Source organism: Pseudoliparis swirei, chromosome 1 (assembly GCF_029220125.1).
Source record: "Pseudoliparis swirei isolate HS2019 ecotype Mariana Trench chromosome 1, NWPU_hadal_v1, whole genome shotgun sequence".
NCBI lineage: Eukaryota > Metazoa > Chordata > Actinopteri > Perciformes > Liparidae > Pseudoliparis > Pseudoliparis swirei.
Genome location: NC_079388.1, coordinates 7,468,718 through 7,493,354, shown reverse-complemented (window position 1 = coordinate 7,493,354; position 24,637 = coordinate 7,468,718). Strand labels below are relative to the sequence as shown.

The following is a 24,637-nucleotide window of genomic DNA, read 5'->3' as shown; positions in this document are numbered from 1 at the left end:
GGTGTGTACCGGTACGGCAGGTGTGTACCGCACGCAGGTGTGCACCTGACGGCAGGTGTGTACCGGTACGGCAGGTGTGTACCCGTACGGCAGGTGTGTACCCGTACGGCAGGTGTGTACCGGTACGGCAGGTGTGTACCGGTACGGCAGGTGTGTACCGCACGGCAGGTGTGTACCCGCACGGCAGGGTGTGTACCAGACGGCAGGTGTGTACCCGCACGGCAGGTGTGTACCGCACGGCAGGTGTGTACCGGCACGGCAGGTGTGTACGGCCGCAGCGGGTGTGTGCACCGCACGGCAGGTGTGTACCCGCACGGCAGGTGTGTACCCGTACGGCAGGTGTGTACCGGTTCGGCAGGGGTGTACCCGTACGGCAGGTGTGTACCGGCACGGCAGGTGTGTACCCATGCGGCAGGTGTGTACCGCGGCAGGTGTGTACCGCACGGCAGGTGTGTACCCGACGGCAGGTGTGTACCCGCACGGCAGGTGTGTACCGCACGGCAGGTGTGTACCGCACGGCAGGTGTGTACCGCACGGCAGGTGTGTACCCGCACGGCAGGTGTGTACCGGTACGGCAGGTGTGTACCGGTACGGCAGGTGTGTACCCGTACGGCAGGTGTGTACCGGTACGGCAGGTGTGTACCCGTACGGCAGGTGTGTACCCGTACGGCAGGTGTGTACCCGTACGGCAGGTGTGTACCGGTACGGCAGGTGTGTACCGGTACGGCAGGTGTGTACCGGTACGGCAGGTGTGTACCGGTACGGCAGGTGTGTACCCGTACGGCAGGTGTGTACCGGTACGGCAGGTGTGAATCCTCAGTGAGAGACTTTGCACATAGAGCTTCGACAAGGCACGTTTAGAGCTACACACAGAGCCGCTGAAATGGACACAGAGGAATAATTTCACCAATTATCCTCTGCCTGAATATTAGCCAGGTTCATGAGTCCATTGCACGCTATGGAATACTTATTGCTAAAACAGGACTGCACTTAGCAAAATAAGAACAACTTCTGAGAATATATATTTTTTTATACATTTACTGAAGAAATATTTTTGCATAAAATGATCTGCGACGCTAAACAAACCAAGTTATGTTCACGCTACGCACACGTACAAACTATCACAGGAATACAGACAGTATAAAAACCGGTCCATCTAACTGGTTCATTTCTTAATTTAACAACTCGGTATGTCTTATGATTTACAGCATTTGTTAAAATAGTTGCGATACCAGCGACGAAAGGAATATGGTGGACACATAATTCTCGCTGCCGTGTGACAAAAGAAATGATGCGTCATGTGACCAGTCAGAAATCATTCAAGATTCCTGAGTTGTTTAACCGACATTTGAACAACAGCTCTAAAGATAATTAACGCAGATATTAACGCACTGTAATCCATTTTTTGGTAAGAAACTATCCCGGCAAAGTGCTTACTGTACAGTACAGACTTCATATGGCCTCTGAAGTCGGTTTCCTATCATGTTACAAATGAAAAGAACACAGAATACATACGTAATATGTCTATAATATAACAAACAATATGAACAGTGAGGTTTACAGTGAAAACAACCGACCGACGTCAACACTGAGGGTTCCCCTGCAGACAGAAGAGATGACTCAATGCTCCAAAGGTGTGTGTGTGTGTGTGTGTGTGTGTGTGTGTGTGCTGCAGGAGTAGTATCTATCTGATGTACCTCCGTTTTGGTTTCATTTACTGCGCCATACAATCTGTGGAAAGAATCAGCTGGCAATGACCGTACCTGAAAGTTTCTTATCAAACGAGTTCTGAAGCTGGTGTAGTTAGTCGACGGGTCTTAATCCAGCCTAAAATACATGTGAACAGGGCAACTCGTGGTGTATGAGCTGCAAAGAACCCCCAAATGTACAGCGTGGTACTCAGCTAAAACAATAAGCGTAAACAGAAATTAGAATGTACACTGGGATGAAAGTCAAAAGTAATTCCCACCAGTCTAACGCCCTCACCAGTGAGGGCTGCCTTTGGCATCTGTGGTTTTAAAGTGTGACAAATTGATAGTTTGAGAAACTTCCTAAACAGTGAGCGTCGGGGGGGCAGTAACCGCAGGATTCCTCCAGATGTGCGCTCTGCGGTGCGTCGGCGCCGCTCGCTGACGAGACTCGGAGTGGAGTGGGACTCACAGCCTGGGGGCGCTGCCCCCTTTGCCACTGAGGTGGTGCTCGCCGGGGTGTCGGGTGGGGTGGGGAGGTGTGGAGGCGGGAGGAGGGGCCTCCGTTCATCACAGGAAGGTCTCGCTCGTGGAGCCCTTTCCTGGTGAGTCAGGGCTGACGTCGACTCTAACGCAGGCCATCTTCTCCTGGCTGTGGTAAAGAGATGAAGAAGAGACACAAGAGATGAAGAAGAGACACAATAGATGAAGAAGATACACAAGAGATGAAGAAGATACACAAGAGATGAAGAAGAGACACAAGAGATGAAGAAGATACACAAGAGATGAAGAAGAGACACAAGAGATGAAGAAGAGACACAAGAGATGAAGAAGAGACACAAGAGATGAAGAAGAGACACAAGAGATGAAGAAGAGACACAAGAGATGAAGAAGAGACACAAGAGATGAAGAAGAGACACAAGAGATGAGCGCTTAGAGGAACTGGGATGGTCACCTGGAGGAGGGATCGTACCAGAGCCGTCTGAACGAGCTCTCACCACCTACAGCACACCGTGGGGACGTTACGGGAGGACTGAGTAATACGCAAGTCGAGACCATTCTAGATCAAATTTGACAATATTTGATGGATTTCCTCAGAAAGTGTTAGTTCCTGTTGACACTCAACAGCTGTAGCAACAGGATGCAAGAAGGAACGAGTCTCGAGGCTTTTTCCCTCACTGTATTTTGGATGTACATTTCTTTCCTGCATTAAATACTCAAGGCAGCAATAAGCTTCATGTTTATTTCACTGCTGTGTGAAAATAATCTTGCAGTGTCCTAAAATGCAGTCCCCAACATTGTTAACATTACACTATAATATCAGAAGTAATGCATTTGGGAGGGGGTCAGATGGCATAGCTACCTTCTGCTATGCTTCACAGGTTGGATACATGACTCACTGCTTTCCACGCAGACGTTTTGACCATTTCATCAGAAATATTTACAACCAAGGGGTCAGAATCAGAACTACATGCAAAAGAAAATGCAAAAAACACACACACAAAACAAAAACAAAGAGAAGACAGGCATGTAGACGTCAAATCAACGAGCGGTTCAGTGCAGGACAGTTCAAACAAGCAGACACAAACATGCATAGAAATCAGAGATTACTAAATAATGATGTATGCTTTATGTTTATGTGTCAATAAGAAATGTGGGCCTTTCGCATTGATGATGGCATAAAGCATTTTGAGACACCATGAAAAAAATGTTTTGTGGCCTCATAAGGGTCAGACCATAACATCACCATCTCTGTCTGATTACAAATAGAAAACACTTGATGCCTCTCGGAGCATTTTAAATAAAAAGCTGCTTTTCATGCCACAGCTGGGCGTCAACGTGTGCTTCACGCCGTTGCACCGCTTACCTCTCCGAGAGCGCTTTCACCGGGATGCTGAGAAGGTTCGAGCCTTCAGAGTCGGCCTTCAGCTCCCTGGACTCCTCTTTGTACGGCCTGGGCTCTTGTTCTTCAGTGAAAACAGCAGCGGACGCCTAAATCACAAAAGAGCAGCAACTGCAGTGAGCCAGGTAACACACACACACACACACACACACACACACACACACACAACGGTCATATTCATTTCCTCTGAAACTAGTTTTTAGGGCCACCTCAAGGTTGGTGTTGTTGTAAGAGTATTCCTTCATTGTTGTGCACCACAGGAGACTCGTCAGGACACTTTTAGCCATGGATAAAATGTTACCTCTACTTTCCAAAGCAATGGCTGCATTGCCGCTGTACCTGGAGGGTCTCCAGATTGCGGATATCTCAAAGGTCTTGTAACTCTGACCATTTACACACCGGTTATGGTCCTTATCCTTTAGTTGTGTGACTCACATCCACTTTTCATGGATCAAGATCCCACCACTTGAAATGAAGCATTATTGCACTGACCTAAATTGTGAGTGACTGTAATGATATAGTATACTACAAATGGTAGCATCTAATGTTTGGACATTGACTATACATATGATACAGTACATAGTTTGAACATTTAGAATAAAGTGTCATAAACAAGTCAAAGTTGATTTAGGTTAGGGGGGGTCAAGGCAGGACGAACGAAATCACTGTGAAAGGCTGCTCCAGTCAACTTTGTGTTAAAGGTGTAATGTACGACGCAGCCAGACTTTTAATTGAAAATGATCTGACATTATGAACAGAATGTGGAGCGGTTACAGTGATGGCATCATGTCACAGATGTTTATGTATCAAGGGGGTCTGTCAGAAGGCCGTTTTATGCTCTCGTTTAGTGAAAGTGCTTCAAATGTCACATTTCTCCTTAAAGAATAGAACAACTGTACATTCCCTTGCAGATTTACCAGCTTTTCTCGTGCTTTCTTTTTCTTGTCGTCCTCTTTCTTTTTCTTGCTTTCTGGAATCAAGTCATCCAGCCAGCTCAGCTCCCTCTTTGTGAAGAAAAAGTCTAGAAGCTTTCGGATAAAGACCAGCGCCAGAACCTCAAGAGACATGGATAAGGAAGCCATTATAAATATGTTTTAACATCACGAAATGTAAATAAAATACCATAAAACTGAATAAAAATACATATATTACACTGAGAAACATATTTTAATATCTTAATTTAATGCATGGTGACAAATTTGTTTTCATCCTCTTACAGCTGAACACACGTTGACATGTCTTGTCTTCAACATATCATGACGTGTGCCGAGGTCATTACCATCATGGGAAACACGACAGCGGCTCTGGAGGCCTTGATGACCCAGAGCAGCACCAAACAGGTGAGCTGCACCAGCGTGAACACGTGGACCTTCCACAGCGGCACGTAGCGCAGGTAGATCAGGTCGGGCTGGTGCTTGGAAGGCATGCCGAACAGCTTGATTCTGTCAAAGAACTGCGGAGAACACAAGAGGCTCAGTGAGAGAGAAAAGAAGTGATCAGGACAAAGAAAAGGGGTGATGAGGAGGAGGGATGGGGGGGGGGGGGTTCAATACCATCGTCAGAAGAGGGATTCTCCTGAATAACGATCAAAGGGGAAACTTATGTTCACCTTGACTAACTGCTGATGGCTGCTGTTGTGTTTAGAATAAAAAGGGCAGATTATCTTTAAAGACCAGCAGAGTAGAGTCTGAAGAGATATTTATATCCAAGTATTAATATATGTGTATTGATGTCTGGCTCTACACAAAGGTTTTAATGGTCCAGGACCTTGGAGACGGGCCATTTGAAGGGATGGACAAGAACTTGCCTGAAGTGTACCATGTTGAACTTGTATTTGTCTTGTGCGATATATCTAATAAAACAAATAACTTGAACTTTGAGTCTTACTTGAATGCCTTTGAGGGAAGAGACGCCCATGTAGAGAAAGACTCCATACAGGACTGGCATAGGAATAAACTGTAAAGAGCAGAAGTACAACAACGATATACATTATTCAACTTGCAGATTAGAAAAGCTTTGAGCATATTTTGTTGCACCAGGACAAATTGAGAAGACGTAGTGAAAACATGTTAAATGAATTAACTGATAATTAGCTACTGAGATGAACTTCTCATTTAGGGTGATCTATAAAGCGAGGCCAGAATCGTCCCGGTGTTTCTCTCGTATCTCACCTTGAGCACCGACGTCATGAAAACGGAGCAGCCCATGAGGGCAAAGATCATGAATCCAGTGACGCGCTGCTCCCGGATGCCCAGAAACTTGGGCTGCTCTCCTGGGGCGGAGCAGCCAGACTCCACCTTCAGGCTGTTCACGTGGGAGATGGAGAGGACGGTTGCGGCCACGAACCACGGCAGGCCCATAATGGAGCACACGCCCATCATTATTGCCACTATCATCAAATCCAGGTGATAGCCACAGCCTTTCTGGGGACGAGAGAGGGCAAATAAGTCAGAGAGCTCGTGAAGAACCGTGTTTGTAACTGGGGAGCACTGTACTTCAAGTAAGAATAGATGCCACCAAAGGAAGAAATATAAATCACTCGCTAGGAAATTCCAATTCTTGCATGTAACTAAGATGCAACACTGACAAAAGTAAATCTCCACATGCCACTCTGACCTTGAGCTTGTGCTCCTTGCGGTTGATGATGACTGCAGTGATCTGCTGGTCCATGAAGATGAGGATGGTGCAGAGCAAGGCAGGAAGTGCCGCCACCAGCAGCGTCCACCAGGGATTTTCCCCCAACGGGTCCATCAGCCAGCCTCTGTTCTTTGAAGTTGGCTTTGAGGAAAAAGCAGGAACATTTAGTAAATTAGGCTTATCATTATTATTTGAGAACATTTGAAGAAGCTTACATCAGTTAAGTACTAGTATACCAAGAGTAATTGTATTTAAGAATAGCATTTACACCTTTGCTGACATAAGAATGACTTTAACAGTAATGTGTGACGTTCCCTTGTAATTTGGGTTAATCATGCATGACGACAGACACACGTGTTGGAATAGATGCCTACCTCAAAGCGGTCAGGGACATTCAGTTTAGGAGAAGGGATCCCCATCAGATAGTCCACCAACACCATGACCATGATGGTTATAAATACAGCAAAGTCACTGATAGTGGATCGCACCTACAGGACACAACACACATGCAACACAGCGATTTATTCTCCACTGTCAAACAGCCTTTTACTGATGGTCAAAGTAATAATTACATTGTCAACAGTCTAAGCCTAACAATTCAGACAATACCAGCACCTGCACACACAGAAGACCACGTGATGCTGGTAGTGTGTGGGAGGATGCAAGGAAGTCTCTTCTTTCTGCACAGACTGCTACAGCATGATGACTGACACAGTGTAAACATGTACATAGCGTGAGAAGCTTTATAAGCTAGATCTGCACTGATATTGCGATATAATTTGCAATAAAGAAGCATAATTATTCGCATTTTTATTAAAGTTTTAGAGGATCTGTACCAAACAAAGCTGTTTTGTCTGAAGTCTGATAAATAGGATGTGTAGACCAGGAACAACTGCAGCACCACAATGTTTAATAAAAGATGGTCTTTTGAAACGCCATATTGAGATTTCGAATTTTGCAGCCCTGCACGGGATCATTGGAGTCGTCGTCTCCATTGTTAAAACAACAATCGTAGCCGATGATAATCAACATGACTCCAATGAAACCATGTCAGACGCTGCTGCAGTAAAATGGTTTTCTGAGGGGATTCTGCTGCACAGAAGCAATAAAGATTTACTCTTGTGTCCACAGGGACACAAACTCAGCACAAAAGAAAAGTTTAATGTAAATTAGAGATATTAAAAAACTTGACTTAGACTCATGAATTTATAACTAGAACCACAATCTAATGCAAATTCCAAACTGCATTCAAATTGGCATGTCACACAATGCAACCATCCCACATGGAGAGATACAGGATGACTCCATGACCGCACGCTGTCGGACCAACACAAACTCTCAAGGACACAGATAAACTTAGTTTTATACAGGACTGATCCTTTCTAGACATATTTGTGGTAAATGGAATCTGACACTATTGACAGGCAACCAAATAATAACACACCGTTACCGTGAACCCTATCACAGAGCTTACTGGGTTTGAACATTGTTGGAAACATTTAGGCTAACGTAAGAACGCAACCCAAGAAAATACATAACATATAGGTTTAGGCATTTAATTGTGGAAATGTTACCTATTAAATCTCTAAGACTAGTACGAGCAGTACCTAGAGAAGAATACACATAACAAATGTAGCACACGCCTCACCCTGGTGGGAAAATATCTCTCCGTCTTGAACTGCTTAAGGAAGGAAGACAGGAAGAAGGTGGTGAAGAAGAGGATGAGGGACCAGAAGAGAACATCTGGGATGTAGGGCCCATGAAGACCGCAGGCTGGACCCACAAACTCCCCATGAAGTGTATTACACATCTACAGAAAGAGTAGTATTAGGTTAGTATTGTAATACAACACTTGTTAAGCTGTTCTAGTACGGACCGAATTATTGGTAGCTGTTGTTTTTGCAGACCGGTCACACTTCTTGTAGCGCTTACATTGATGTCAACAACTTAGTCGGTGTGAATTAGTGAGTTGGGGCAAGTGTACACTAACCGTTCAAAAGTTTGGGGTCACTTAGAAATGTCTTTATTTTTCAAAGGAAAGGACTGTTTTTTCAATAAAGATAACATTAATCAAAAATACACACTATCCATTGTTAATGTGGTAAATGGCTATTCTAGGTGGAAACGTCTGGTTTCCAATGAAATATCTCCATAGGTGTAGAGAGGCCCATTTCCATCAACGATCACTCCAGTGTTCTAATGGTACATTGTGTTTGCTAATCGCCTTAGAAGACTAATATCTGATTAGAAAACCCTTGTGCAATTATGTTAGCACAGCTGAAAACAGTTATGCTGGTGATATAAGCTATACAACTGGCCTTCCTTTGAGCTTGAAGTTTGAAGAACAAAATTAATACTTCAAATATGAATCATTATTTCTAACCTTGTCAATGTCTTGACTATATTTTCTATTCAATTTTCAATTCATTTGATAAATAAAAGTGAGTTTTCATGGAAGACACGAAATTGTCTGGATGACCCCAAACTTTTGAACGGTAGTGTATGTACATTATAAAATATAGACCGATGATGTCTGTCTGATCAACACATCCTATACATGGGAGGGTCTCCTGCATAGGACAGATCATTGTGTGCTGCTCTCACCGAAACATTGAGGCTGCTCCATGGGATGGAGTCTGAGCCGTTTCCTGTGATGTTCCACTTCTGCGTGATGTTCCACTTCTGCATGAGCTCCTCCGAGGCATTGACCGGTAGAGAGCACTGACACCTGGGGACGGGAGAACAAATGCTGAGCCAAGTACGGATGCTAAGTTTAAGTTTGCTTCATTTTGAAGTCAATTAAAAACACAGGATGCAGCAAATCTACTGGCATCGGTCATATTTAATGAGATATTTGACAAAGGGGTATTTCCCTCTGAGCTGTGGGAAGACATGAACTGGGAACAGCTCGAGCCCAAACTATTTTCAGTCCATTTTTCAGCAACAAGAGCAGTGCATTCTTCATGGGACCTTTATGTATAATACACTACTTGATGCAGACCTTTAGCATTTAACATGACATCTTGATCTGAAGAATGCATCAGGTCTGCTTGAATTACTGAATAAATACATACTCCCGATTAAACAGAATACACATATGCTGAACATGTTATTAATTAGAAATGTTCAGTTTATTCAGCCAACTCTTTGAACAAGAGATACACAAATAAATAAAAGAATAATATAAAACTAAATATGACATGAGTACTCACGAATACAGGGTCAGGTTGTCCAAGTTGTTGTGCATGTTGACCGGGTAGTGTTCCCCCAGGTGAAAGAGCATCTCGAGAGCCTCGTAGATGAAGATGATGCAGATTAGTGCGGCGAAGGCCTCCTCTGTGAAGCGCGTGATGTAGCAGACCAGGGAGCTAGCGTCTGTGGCCACCAGGACCAGACACATGAAGGCTGTCCACAGACCAATGCTGGTCCGCAGCGACAGATAGGACAGGCCGAAGTCCCTGGGAAGGAAAGTCATGGGTGGAGAAACCGATGGAGAATGGATTCAGGTTCACACATTCACAAACTAAATGATGACCACTCTGCGGACCATTTGGTTTCGTCAGTATTTTGACTCGGTATAATGAAGCAAACTTGCTTGAACGTACGTGCAGAACTTGAAGAGGATCTTCTCAAAAACTAAAACGGGGCCCGTGCTGCCAAGAATAGTGAGGGGCTGGCCCGCGAAGAGGGAGTACACCACTCCCGTCAGTGAGGCCCCAAACAGAGACTCTATGGCACTCTGCAGAAACACAGGAGAGGGAGCGAGTGAGGGGGGATGCGGGAGGTGAAACCACCCAAAGGAGGATAGAGAGGGAGAGACTGAAGGAGAAGAGTGAACAAGAGAGCCCGAAAGAACAGACACTTTTGATTTAACAGACATTCGGGTCGGAGAGGCTCGAAAAAAAACAGTTTGAATGTTTCTGCCCCACTGACTTGTCCGAAGAGATATCTGTGTAGCCCTCGCTTGCCGAGTTTACTCAGACGCATCACACACACACACACACACACACACACACACACCAGCACACAGACTGTGCCTATGCCAACGGTCCCTGCCCTTGTAAGGACATCTGGTTAAAAAGGAGGGAGAGGCAGACAGAGGGAGCGATAAAAAGAGAGACACTATATAGCTTGCATTATGATAACAGATTAGTGCATGGGAGGCTGATTATTCATCATATCCTACTTCGGACAGTGATTTCTGACCTCAGTGACAGATCCAGAGAGATGAGAATGTGATAGCACGGAGAAGTGGGTGAAAGATCATGGTGACTTTACTTGACAGAGTGCCAGCAGAAATTATACTTATACATTGTATTATGGCCTTTCCTCAGATATCAGTGCAGAATTCTACCATGTTCTGGTTGTTTACGTATCCATGGCACCTAGACCACCAGGGGTTAGGGGTCGGATTCCCGCTGGCCTCATGAAAAGCACAAGTATTGACTTTTGAGAGTCAAGCTTTCAGACTCACGATGTTGCCTTTTGTTGCCTCCCCGAGCAGACCTCCAAATGTGATGACCGGGGACATGCAGGCGCAGTAGAGGAACAGGACGGAGGCGAGACACTGCAGACTGAAGGAGTCTCTGATGTCGCTCCAGTAGAACGGTAACTTCCGCTTGATGTCCAGGATCAAACCGCCAAATATCCTGGAAGACGAATGTTTGGTTTGAATTTTCAAGTAGGAGTGCATGATATTACATAATAACATACATGGTTAAATAACACATTAGTGTGTTAGGTGGGTGGAGTGGCACATAAATCACATGAAAAGTATGTAATGATCCATCGATCAATTGCATTGAGATCGTTTCAGATGGCTCGTAAAACTGTGCAAAAGATAAAAGGTAACCGGTGTTGTAATGGTTACAAATTGAACAAAAAGGTTTGCCGTCATTTACCAAAAGTGACTCTGCAGGTCCCTTAACACCAATACCCTGTAAATCGTAATTGTGTGTTTAACACAATCTTTTTTTCGTTAAAATGCAGTTTCTTAACACAATGAGATTGTATTGATCTTTTCTAGGTGCTGAAGCCAATTTGACAGTAAATCGGTAGGAAGTGTTTCCTTGAGAACTGATTAAAAAAGCTATTAACACTGAATTAAAATGGATGCTGAGGCGCGAGTTTGCATCTTTGCAGCAAACTCAACCTCTAAACCTAAACACCGACAGTGCTGCCCTCTCCTCGGTCTGCCTCGCTTTACCTTGTTTTTAAAGGGTTAATTTCTCACCTTGTATATCTTCCTCTCTTTCCTGACACCTATTCAAGGTATTCTTACATTTTATTTCCCCCTGCCCCCCACACCTCTGGAATAACCTCTATTGCCTGCCACCACAACCCCCATGGTCTCTTCTATTCAGCCCCGGTTTCTGATAGATTTTCCTTATATTAGCCCTCTTACACGTCATTGCACTCCTTTGTCCTCCAGTAGCATGAGCCTTTTATAGTAGCGATGAAAAGCAGAGGGAAACTGTAAATAATACAGTGCCTTGCAACCGATGTGTGTGTGTGTGTGTGTGTGTTTCTGTCTGAGGTTTTAAATAAACACATTCTCTCTCTCTCTGTGTACTGTCTGCAGAGACCCAGCATGAGTTACCTATAAATGTCACAACTGCGAATATTAGATATGTACCGGCTTGAAACGCATAGTAATGTTGAGCGTATCAATTTTTTTACATTTCATACATTTTAAAATTCTACTTTAATCTCAGAAATAATTCCAAAAGCTTTAACTGAACGCGTATTGGTCAAGTACTACTACGCTCTGGGTCAGGAAGAAACATACTGTAACGTACTGCAACACATCTCATTGTCATTTAAATTAGTTTACAACAAGGACATTCTAACTATTGTAACTACAAATGAGTGACTGTAATTTAAGGAACTACAATGAGGTCCTGAGTCTCTCAAGTCCCTTTCCCACGGGATAAAGTAGACGATCAAGCCTTTGAGTAGACGTCAAGTTTGACCTCAAAACCAGGTTAGTAAACAGTAGAAAGCAGCATGGGGGCCAGTGAATTAGTTTAGCTGGTTAGTTATTTTTTAAATTTAATTCATAATTAAATTTTTTACCAAGTCTCTTTATAATTTGTAACAATGTTTGAGCGCTACTTGAATGGAGACAGTTTGAATCTGTGGCTGAGATGAGAAAGAACAATTAGCGCGTCCACCTGGGTGTCATGTTTCCATAACTGCCGCTTGGAGCTAGTACAGACGCACAACTACTGCCGAGTAATTTGTTCCAGGAATGAAAGCCAATTGTAAAACCTTTCCCACTAAAGCGGTTAGTGGGTATTAGTGGCTTTTGTCCAGAGGGAAAGAAGCTTGATGAGTTTTTCCTGCAGCTCCGGTTAACAGGAAGCATTTTGTCTCAACATAATATGTTAAACAAGTGAATGATATAATATAAACTACTGTAGAGAGGAAGTTCCACAACTCATTTAAATTGGTGTGCCTAGAAAACTAACCTTCCGGTCCTCTGCAACTCAGGTCCCAGGTGGTCTTCCTCCTTTTCCTGCTCTCCAGCTCGAGACGCAGAGCCGTTTAATTGGTCTGGTCTCTTCCTCTTCATCTGCAGGTCAAGACATTTAAAAATAACAGTTTCACACAATTAAGTTCATTTTCTGTCATGATGCTTTAAATCCATAAGGGGGCACTGTGATTATAGTGGGGAGACGTTAAGTGTGATGTACAGAAATACAGGCAAAAGCTTATCGGTTGCAGTTAATGAGACCAGACTTAAATACATCTGTAAAGTCGAGTACACGTGCACTGTGTTACCATGCAGGTTAATGATCTCTGCATCAGTACCTCTGTATGTTTGTTGTCGATGGCATTTTAATTTGTATACGTCTGTAAAACACACAAACACACACTTTTGAAAAATACACATTGAAAAGTCATTAACCTGAGACGGGACATTCTTGGGGGGCTCAATCCTGATTGTGGGGTCCCATTCTCCAGGAGGCAGTACAGTCACCTGATCAAGGAACTCATCGATCCCAGAAAGGAGATCCATTCGGTCTTTGGCCTTGTATGCCACATCGTGGAAAATCTACATAGTGAATATTGTGAGGAGTTATTAAACATATCTGCAATAAAAAATATACAAACCTCATGATTTTTTATACAGTTTCACGACATGTCAAGTTGAAAAAACAAAATACCAAAAAGACCTCTTTCTTTGTCTCACCTCGTCCGTCATTAGTGTGGCCATGGATCTGCCAATCTCATGGTACTTGGGCCCTTTGCCATGAGGACCCAAAAGCAAGAAAAGAAACCTTGGAAAAAGACAAGTAATCATAAAATGCACCATGAATAACACAGATCTCAATACTGATCACGACAGCTCATAATCACTTAAAACAATTAAAGCAACACACATTCATGCTCACCTGAAAGCATTGTGGATATACTTGAGGATGACACATATTATAAAAAGCTACATACTTGTTTTTGCAAAGCCATTTAATAAAACATATTTTGATGGTAGTTTAATGTTAGTTTACATTCATGTTTGCAGTCATCTTTCCTGCCTTTGCTGAATGACACATTGCTAAGTTTCTTGACATGTCACCGACATCGTTGACTATTTGAAATCCAGTGAAACGGCCTGCAGTGTATGGCGTCACCAATGTGCTTATAGAGCGCATCATCCCGGAGCCAAATTTAAACATGTTGCCCAAATATTTGGAAACGGAAACCAAAGGTGAGTCTCATTTTTCCAGAGGCACTACCAAGTGACTGGTGTGTAATGAGCATTAGAGCTTCACAGAACGACATGTTATTCGGGTTAGTGAAGAGATTAAAGAGAGGGAAAACAAGGCTGTGTGTATTTAGAGTCAGTCAATCCCCAGGTCACATTAGTCCCATGTGAATAGGGCTTTTAGAAATGACTCCGTTTGCTTTAAATTGCTGCCAGAGAATAATAACGCCAGAGTCCAGATCTTTGGAGAAAAAGTTTTTCGTCATGATATCATTCAATTCCAAATGATTGTACCTTGTGGGCACTGGCACCTCTGTGAGGCCAGTGATGAGGACCGCAGGGGACAGTCGTACAAAAGCAATTATGGGCTTCTCCAGGAAGTCCACTTCTCCCACTAGTACGTTGGAAGCTTCAGCACCCGGGGGGATCTTTTTCATGAAATTCATGTCCACCTGAAACCAATGGAACTAATTAAATGAAAGAGTCGGATAAGCAAATAAATACTAATGACAAACCTAGAGAAAGCATGAGGGACTCGCTTACAAAAACACACATGCAGTTTGGTTGGGCATTAAGATAAAACAAATTAAAGATAAGGAAAGTTAGTAGTTATATGTAGGACTACCGAGTACTGAGCGAAGACAGCTGCCGTCATATTTTCTTAAATAAATCTCTTATGTGCAATGCAGATCTGAGCAACAATTTCTTTGTAGAAAAGACTGTGCTCGTCCCTGTTGTGCATCCTCTTACTCACACTTATTTGTTGGCAGGCATAATGGATGGTTTTATAATAACTATTTATGGCAGCCTGCCATTTTATTTAATGGATGAAGTACAAAATGAGATGAGTGAAGGCCATGCGAGGGAGGATTTTTCAAAACTAAACACAGTTGCATAACGATGAAAGACTTTTACTTTGTTGATCATTTCTTAGTCTATTACGGGTAAAGCCTCTTACTGAGCCTGCAATAGGACCGCTGGGGTATGTGATGGTGGCTCTTATTCAGGCAATTTTCAACACATACCATTTTAATGTCCGTGGACGTCCAGAAACTGAAGTAAGACACTGAGGAACTCATTGGCCTTTCCACCATGATGGATTGTTTCTGTGCTCAGTACTTCGGTTAGGTTACCTTGCTGAAGTCGACACTGCTGCTTTCTCTACTGACCCCTACTTTGGAAGGTCTCCTCTCCACTGACTTGTTGCCATCCAGTTTGTTAGGGACAGAGTTCGGAGACAGCAGTGGTCCTATTGGGGGACAGAGGGAGAGAAAGGCCAGGAGACAAAGTGTTGAAGGACACTGCGTCAGTACTTGGAAAGCAACGACAGGTCGAGACATTGAGGATTGCAGTGTGCATCACCATGAAATGAAACTTCTGATTTCATTACATTAAGCTATTTATTAAGTGCCATGTGTCTTTCATTTTTCTCTCTACTGAGAATTCAATAAATGGTCATGGCATTTTCGTCTGTGATAAACAATGCAATAGCAATTCTACAGGTGTCGTACTCATATTTGATCAGAGTTCTTTAAATAAATAAAAAAAGTCACAATGCTACAAGTTAAACAGATCAGTTCAGTTGTTGTGTGATATTTACATCGTTTTGGTCATAGGAGCAGGAACAAGAATCACTGCATCAATGATATGCAGCCACTTGGCCTCGTAAGTTACAATGTCCCCACTTTGTTTCTTTACTTCTCAGTTTGTCTCGTTTTATAATAATAATATATTTTATAATAGTATCCACTTAGCCAACCACATTCCTTTACAATTAATTGTAATAAAATGTATAACACTTGGGTAAAAGTTAATAAAGCTCTATATCAGCTAAAACAGTAGTTGGATTTACATTGTAATATATAAATAGGGAAGACAATAGACTTCACGCAGCACTGTTCCTTTTTGCTCCCCGTCTGTTGAGCTCATAACTCTTACGCTCAAGTCAGTCCGGCTATGCTTCGATTCATGTCAGCTTTGAGCCAAATGTGAAGGGGGGGGGGGGGGGTATGTGCCCAACAGTTCACCTTCCTCAGACTTCAGCACCTTCAAGTGGTGATGCTTTGGTATTTGTGCATAATTGGCTGCACACTTCAACATTGCTTATGCAATTCGAGCCGTGCCAGATACAGGAAACGCTAGCACTTGAGGTGACATGAGCGCATGAGATGAGATGAGGAAGGCGTGAGTTTGAATCAAAGGATAGCATTCGCAATCCATGCTCTGAAAAAACACTTTTTTTAACCAGGGGTTTCTTCTACAGGAAGTTCTCAAGCCAACATAAAACAAAGTACATTTATGCTGCATGTTCATTTATAATAATCCCAAACACAATTAAAATGAGCCATATATAAACAGCATTTGCTTTGGCCAGTGATCCACACCCTTGAACTGTACCGTAGAGCAACCCAAGTGGATGCTGGGTAGCTTTGACTGCTGAACAGGAGCATGATTGCTCACATACCCGACAAAGCCTCTTGGAATAAGGGAGGGATTAGTTTAGGTTGCAATCGCCAACATGCTTCATTCAGGAAGCTAAGCCCTGGAATGCTCCCCCAAACTGCTTTTTTAAACATGGCATCATAGCGCTCCCCATTCATATGTAAAACAGTAACAAATAATGCATTATACAGCATTTCTGACTCTTGTGGAGCTGGTAGCACTGGGACTTTTCTGATTTAAAAGTGAAAAGATTATATTGATTTAAATTGTATCTTTAAAGTAGTTGTACAGATGTATGCATGTATTTAATGTACATGGAGTGTGTACATACACTAGGTTCCAACTAGTCTGGATACGTCCACTTAAAAATATACTTTAATAAAAGGCAAATATTTTAGAAAACTGTCAAAAGGAAATGCTGATGATTTGAAAAGTTTTCCGACAGGGTCTAGAATAACATGGCGCGGGTGTACCAGTACTCCCTGTATGGCCAGTACTCCCTGTATGGCCCCTGTACAGGTATTCCACCCATGACTTCATGCTCAATGGATCCATTGCCTGTATCTGTATAAATAGCCAGCGGTCAAGTCAATACCATTACGTCACATTTAAAAAAAAATAGCAAGCACACTGTTACTACTGAATTATAATATATATATATATATACACACACACAAACACATATAATAGAGCTGATTTAACAATGAAGGCTTGAAACCCACTTCTGAATAATAACCCACACACTGATGTCAAGACGCTTACTTGTGAAATAGTGTGTATTTTCTGAGAAGAAGGTGCCATTAAAGAACGCTCTTCAGCTATAATAAGACCACCCCAACCTTTCAGATACAGCTCCCACCTAATGGCCCATACTTTGAAATGGAGCCATTCCCAGAGTGAGACAAACACAGGTGCACCGAGGGAAAGGCAAACTCAGTCTATTAATAACTGACCAGTTTTGGTTTGGGAAGAGCACGACATTGGAACTGCCAATATGATAGATGCGATTTAAAACATATCCTGAATTGGTATTTTTCTTCGGAGATTGTTCTGTGCTCGCCAGATTAAGAGCTTTATGAGAAAAGGGTCTTGATGCTCATGGAAACCCTTCCACTTCTTTCCAGAGCAAAAACCCACACAAAAAGTTCCTTGTTGATGATTTTAATTATGTGGGAAGCTAATGGGAAAGCACTCATGCAGGTAACATTTTCTTGTTGAAGATATCAAGCGGTTGAACCAGTCCAGGTTGGCTTTTCTGATTTGAATATAGACCTCCTTGTCCGTATTGGGCAACTGTATCATGTACCGATGAAGTTCGTATTGGGCAATTGTATTATGTACCTATTTGTACATATGATAAGCAATAGCAGATACCCAAAATGTAATGGCACACAAGTGAGAAAATAGTGACTTCTAGAAAAAGAAAAAATATCAGGACATCCCTTTAAACCAGTCTTACATGAAATGCCTCGACTGAGAAAAAATTTGGGGAAGAAAGCTAAATGAGAAAATAAAACATCACAGGACTCAGAGAATGACAACCATGCAACGACAATGTCCGAGGTGTGAATGGGGACCGGGCCAAGCAAGTCATAGACGCTGAGGAATGTCTTGAAAATGTGTTAGGAGACAGAGATAAGTTCGAGTGGAAAAAAGAAGTAGAGAGTTTGGAGAGTACAGAGAAGGAGCGATATTAGCAGAAAAGAATGGGTCTGTAAACAGAAGGGAGAGAAGCAAGAATCATGAGGCAGAGAGAAGTGTCAAACTGTGGATAAATACGGTGGGGAAAGCGTCTTAGCGTGTGAGCCTTGCTGTGGGTTACTGATGAGATGGCCGCAGGGTTGGAAGTTAAAGGGACAGTTCAACCCAAAAGTTAAAAAATAAATCTTTTTTCTCTTACACGTTTTGCCATTTATCAATCTAGGTTATTTCTGGTGCGAGTTTTCTAGTTTTAGTGATATCAGCCATAGAGATGTCTAATAACTGGGCAACTTACCCCAAAACAATCTATATTGATAAATAGCACAACAGTTACACATTTTTATTTTGGAGTAAACTGTCCCTTAAACAGGGAGCAGAGCTTTCATGCTAGTGCTAGTGTTCTCTGTTCAAGCCGTGACTCACACTGGCAGGCTACATAGATATTTGCCTTCTAAGGGCAGCAGCTCGAAGCCCTGCGATGCCGAGGATGGTCGCCGGTTGAGCTCCGGTGACGATGCCTCTTCTGCAGAGTTTTGTGGGTCGTCATCTTCGGGAGGGGAAACCACCACTTCAGGGATGCCTTGAGGGCCGAGGCCCGCGCCGTGGGTCTGGGAGGAGCGGCGGAAGGCAGATGGGGTATTTTGAGGGGTGGTGAGGAGCGCAGGGCCTGGGACGTGCCCAGTGTTGGAGGAGGAGGAAGAGGGCAGGAGATGGTGGAGCAGGATGGAGACCCTGGACTCCCTTCTCTGGGAGAGGTTGGTTACAGAGGAGACTGCCCCCGGCTTGTGGAGAGAGAGACGGGAAGAGGACAGGCCCTCTCCTAACAGAGGAGACAATGGCAGAAAGGGGGATAGGAGAAGGGAGAGAAAGGAGGAGGACGAGGAGGAGGAATAAAGGATGGAGCAGAGAGGAAAAACATATGAAGTAGGAGTACATCACAGAGGTGGTATCTGGAGGAGACACAGCTAGAAGGGGTGGGCAGCAAGAGCGGAGCAGAGGTGTAGTTAGAGAGAATCATGCTCGAGCGAAAAGCATGGGTGTGAGCAGAAGACACTAAGAATGAGTCAGTGAGGCGTATCGGAGGGTCCGCGATGGCCAAACAGCTGTTCTCACTTACACTCCAGACAAACGGATCAGACACCATGTCGGAGGTACTGCAAAACTCAGAGATTTACATGCAGGAGAGGATGAGTCGGCACGAAATCAGTGCACAGTAAGCAAACGTGTGCTCTACCACAACAGACCAGTCATTGATCCTACACCGTACATACTCATTTCACACAAGTCGTACATCATCACCAGCCATTCATGTGACATATATCATTTTGACCTTTGCAAGCCCAACAAGAACCACAGGCACGGAAGTGGAGAATGTGATATTTCTTTCATTCTTAGAAACCACAGGTTCTTAAAATGCCCACCATACATCAACACCACTGTGGCCATGCCAACACACAATGCTGAATCCAGTTGCAGGTGAAGCAATATTTCCTGAGTGTCAACCTTTGGAGTGAAAGCAATCATTAATGCAATACCCAGCCAGGCCAGCAATACAGGTTAGCAGTGAGTCACACCCAGATTTCTCTTTCATTATTGGGGTTGAGACTCTAGGTTTTACTCATTTTTACCATCCACCTTCGACGATGGCGTTGGAGGATTTCAACAGTAGGTTTTTAGGAATAGTTTCCCAATGGTGGTAAAGAAACGAAGGAGAAAGAAATGCGAGTGTGTTGTTGTATCTCACCGTTTCTTTCAAGCAAGAGCGGGTCAGAATGTTTCTTCCCTATGTCGGCAAAGGAGCGCACTAGAGGGATGCGATTGCTGAGCTTTCTCTCGTTCTGGTGGTGGTGTTTCTTCAGCATGGCTTCTCGAACGTTGTTGCGCAAATCCTCCTTCAGCTGGCCTGACGCCACCATGTTGTCTATTAGCATGTCTGAGTCGCACAAAGACAGGGGAGTAAACACACAGCAAGACCACTCAATATACTATTACTATAATAATGAAGATTATTTGCAGAGTTTTTCTCATAATAGTCACCACACTGCTACATAACAAAAACTGTAAAATGGTATGAATATTTCAGTGAGTATTGGAAAAATGTACCCGCAATTTCCTCGATACTGTTGACCCTCATATCCAGCATGACTGTGCCGTTGAGTATGCAGCTACGCAGTTCAAATAAGCTGTGTAGTGACAACGTAGCCACGTAGGGCTTACTCCACCTCTCCCCGCCGTCTTCCACGTCCTCTTCAAACTTCAACCACCTGAAGACACACAAAAAGCCAACAGAACTATAGACCTTTTCATTGTTACTCTGTTTCTATGGCAACAGCTTTGGTCCACATTTATTTCCTGTCAAATAATGTATTGACAAGCATTACAAAAGAAAATAGAAAAGTGTCCCCATTTTAAAGGTTTATTTGATCAAGTTTAAAAAGGTTTATCGTTCCGTGTTGCTTTCACTTCATGCCGTTTGCCCCTTGAGTTTCTTTCTGACCTGGCAGTCTCCTTCCATTCAGTGGCCCCGCCGTGTCTGAAGGAGAGCTCGTCCAGCTCAGTGAAGAGGTCGTGGGGGACGTGCTCCAGGTCATCGTCCTCTGTACCCAGGATGAAATGGACCCGCTGGGATGGTGTGTCTGCACAAAGGGTGGCAATAAAATTTAATGTCATATATTTACAATGTTAAAATAACAGAACAACTCTTCAGGCATTAGTTGTAATTAAAAGATAACCTGTGGAGGTTTTGACATTTCTTTGCACATGACATGATGCAGTCTTGCCAACGGTTTCCACCAATCTGCAGGTGGCTGTAATGCACCAAGAAATGCAGCAATGTGCCAGTAGAATGGGGAAGGTAAATGCTGCATGCGAGTAAACATCTGAGTTGTTCCGCTTTGGAAAGGTTTGATGAGTAAGGAAGTGTTTTGTGTTTGTTATGTAATGCTGAATGTAAACACAGAATCTCTTTAAGTGGAAACAGGGAAATGGTAGTAGGATGAAACTAAATTCTTTGAGATTCGTTTAAAAAAAAAACATGTGCGAGTGTTTGGCCAGTACAACTTCCCTCAAGCCTTCTGAAGATGGAGATAGGATCTCACCTTTTGGGGGTAGGGTGCAGAAAGACCACTACACCACTGTAACTGCTTTCATTATACTACATAAGAAGGAATACATCTGCAGCCTTGATGCTGAGATGGTGCATCAGGTATGTTCTATTCCTGTCTGATTGAATCAGAGGGTAGATATCAGGACAGATGGAACCAAAAAGAGAAAACCGAAATCGGTAACGCAGATTAAAAAACTAAGCGACACAGGGAGGCAGAGATGGAATGACTGGGAGCAAAAAAGGACAGATTTAGTCCGTTCACAGAACTTCACACATACTGTGTGTGGTGGTCTGGTGTGTATTATGCACGTACTCGAGTACACTTCATATTGATGTTGCTGCTGCTTACGGTTACTTACTACACATAAAGTTGATATACCCATTGACAATTATTGTTTCTGGGTCAAAAGCTCATGATGTTGATTCATAATAAAGACATTGAAGGGTGTTTGCTTGTCATTTCTGGAGTAGATGGCAGGAATCAAGATGAAGTTGCAACATTTAACTGCGCGTCTGCGCAAGCATTATATGTGATCACAGACATGTAGCATCGGGTCTGACTGTGTAAATGAGCCGTTTCAGATGCTCTGTGCCCTCAGTCCGTGCTGAACACCAGAACAGGACCAAGACCGTTTTGTTTGGCTTGGTCTTAAAGGATGAGGGGCTATTTATAATTTCTCCATTTTGTGCCTGCTGGTGTCCTCAATTCACCGGCTTGGGACCCGGAAATCAATCTTAGCGCTTCAATTTGACGGGCATTCTAATTCATAAAATACATCTCAAGTAGCAAGGAGGCTTGACGAAGGAGCTACAAGCAAGGAAACATGGGTGTATCTTTGGTGGAATTGTTTTCGGCACCCGTGACGTAAACAACAGGTGTGACAGAGCAAATCATGACCGGTTTCTACAAATGTAACCTATTTCTTAATGACAGTTCAACTTAATACTATTTGTTTTTATCCTAAATATAGGCTACATCCAATTATACAGCTCCAATCGTGACATACATGTGTTTTATATAAACAAAGTTAGATAATTTGACATTTGTACACTCGTCACATTGTGAATTAAATTATTGGTAAAAATATAAATGGTCATCAACACCGTTATGCTATGCTAGATACACCAGATACATTATACAAAGGACAGCTGATACATCTTCAATTCCTTTCCTCGCACTCGTTTTCATCTCCTGTGAGTGGGACTAAGATGCAAGAATAAAAGGCGAGGAAAGGAATCGAAGGATGTACAAACAGGGGAAATGAGAAATGCCTTAGATAACCCTTCAGAGTTCAAAGCATTGTTTGGATGCTTACAAGTCTTGCAGTTCAGGTGATGTAGCAACTTCTCACACAAACGCATGCACAGATCACTTTAAATGTCACTGCCTTCAATCAGTGTTAGAGCGCCGTCACTAGTGGCCTTTAACACCTTTGAGCTGAATTTTTTATTCAGAAACATTTGAAAAATGTTACGCGAGTGAAGACTATAGGAGTGGTGCTATAACCTGGCAAGATGTACATTGTTGAGCACCTTTTAGCGCATTTTAAAATGAAGATAACATTCATATTGCCTGAAAACTCCATGACCATGGCCATTTGGGGCCAGCGAATCACAGCTTTATAAGCATCTACAAAGAACATTTGTACAGGTAGCAGATGGTGTACTGCCAAAATAAACACACCAGAAAAATATATTTAAAAAGTATGCCAAATGGAAGCTCGGTCTATCCATTGTGGATAGCAAGGGTTTCTGTTCATCGTCTGAAGAGGGTCCTGTGCATGTATGAATAAACACAGTTGAAGGCTCTAATCGTAGACATCAACTGCAATATGGAGTACTAACCGATAGAAACTCAGTACAGAACAAATAAATGAAAAGGTTTAGTCTTAAAGGGGCATTTAGACATTTAGGACCAACCATATGTGGGGGATTCCCTGCCATCTTCCTTCCCCTCCTCAAAGTCTCTCTCCTTCTTCTTTCGGTGATGTTTATGTCCTCGGTGGCGATGCCTCCGTTTGCTATCCCTTCCAAGAGGAACATGGACGCCTACGTACACTGCTCTGTGGCCTGGGGAGAAGAAAAGTGCAATACCAATAAGACACTCACTTACACACAATTTGGAAAAGGAAAAAAAGCAGGAAAGCACCATGTAAACAAAAGAAAAGGTTAAATAGCATAAAACACGGAATATTATTTCAGTTACATCTTTAGTATTATGCAATCACTAATTAGGTGGTGAGGAGAGAGAGGAAGAAACCGGTCATGTATTTTAAATAGATTATACCACATTGTTTGTGTAACATCAGATAAAGACAATAGCATTTGATATATCAACAGGTTCCACCTACAACACAATGAAATCTGATGGGAAGTGTTCTACAGTAAAACCTGAAGCCTCCCATCTAACTCGTGTCAATCACACACATAGATGGATGCTAATAAACTGACAAAGGAAGCACTATGTCAGATTATTCACAGACAGCAATAGAATGAATGGAATTCCAAATGCAATAGACAACATGATTCAATTGCAAAATCCAAGGCTACATCGTAAAACGGTACAATTTAAGCCTACAAGAACAGTTTTACTGTCCCAGTCTGCTAGTAAAAAAAGATCAGGAATGTAGTAAAGGACAGACTCGCTAAAATTTAGGCCGAAGAAAATAACTTATTTCCATTTATTTGTAGTTCTCATGATAAGGAAACCAGAGTAAGAAATTGACATTTTCCACCCTCATTATTATTACTGCCACGCAGAAACTGTGTTCTGAAACGCATACACCCTATTGTTGCCCTACATTCTCTGCCAATGCACATGTTTTCACAGAGGAGTCATCACACTTTGATTTGGAACCAACAAGGAATGAAACCAAGATGCAGCACTCGAGGCACAAGTGACGTACAGAGTACACATGAGCCGAACAGATGGAGAAAAAACATAGACAAACACACAGAGAGAGAGAGAGAGAAAGAGAGAAAGAAACACCATAGATGAAAGGAGGATGGTGTGGAAATAAACAGCTGACAGAGAGCACAGGGCAACAGGGATGTCACTAAAGGGGAGAATGGGATCAATGGAGATGTTATAAAATCGAGGAGATGAAGTGTGGAGGACCCACATAAAGAAAGAGCAGTGGGCTGAGAGAGTGCTACTACGTTCTCTACATGTGAACAGCAGCAACACTTTTGATCTCATTCATTAGCTTACGATATTCATTGATTCATCAGGTCATCAAACGGCCTATAAATATCTAATATTTAATTATTTCCCAGCACTAAAGTGTATCACATTCTTCTGATGTGTCAGACTTAAAGCAACCAGCAGCAAGTGAATGAAAATAAACATTTAATAGAATAGAAAAGGCAACACTCATTTATATTTTGCATGTGCAGAAACTGGTACCTTCCCTTCTCATCAATAAACAAAAAGCATATTTGTGACAGGAAGA

At 42.9% G+C, this 24,637-nt stretch overlaps 1 protein-coding gene across 1 annotated transcript in view; it reads right to left on the bottom strand.

The window, feature by feature from the left end:
- Nucleotides 1-1,022: 1,022 nt before the first annotated feature.
- Nucleotides 1,023-24,637, bottom strand: part of LOC130197376 (sodium-driven chloride bicarbonate exchanger-like) — a 34,065-nt gene continuing 10,450 nt past the window's right edge. The window contains 25 exon segments of the mRNA XM_056420040.1: nt 1,023-2,340; nt 3,052-3,094; nt 3,097-3,155; nt 3,556-3,680; nt 4,509-4,646; nt 4,871-5,044; nt 5,479-5,547; nt 5,763-6,014; nt 6,208-6,369; nt 6,603-6,716; nt 7,877-8,038; nt 8,833-8,956; nt 9,441-9,686; nt 9,834-9,967; nt 10,703-10,877; nt 12,699-12,802; nt 13,139-13,285; nt 13,424-13,511; nt 14,231-14,388; nt 15,070-15,185; nt 18,528-18,899; nt 19,824-20,012; nt 20,183-20,343; nt 20,577-20,715; nt 23,106-23,255. Coding sequence (XP_056276015.1) covers nt 2,259-2,340; nt 3,052-3,094; nt 3,097-3,155; nt 3,556-3,680; nt 4,509-4,646; nt 4,871-5,044; nt 5,479-5,547; nt 5,763-6,014; nt 6,208-6,369; nt 6,603-6,716; nt 7,877-8,038; nt 8,833-8,956; nt 9,441-9,686; nt 9,834-9,967; nt 10,703-10,877; nt 12,699-12,802; nt 13,139-13,285; nt 13,424-13,511; nt 14,231-14,388; nt 15,070-15,185; nt 18,528-18,899; nt 19,824-20,012; nt 20,183-20,343; nt 20,577-20,715; nt 23,106-23,255 — 3,683 coding nt within the window. The 3' untranslated portion in view covers nt 1,023-2,258.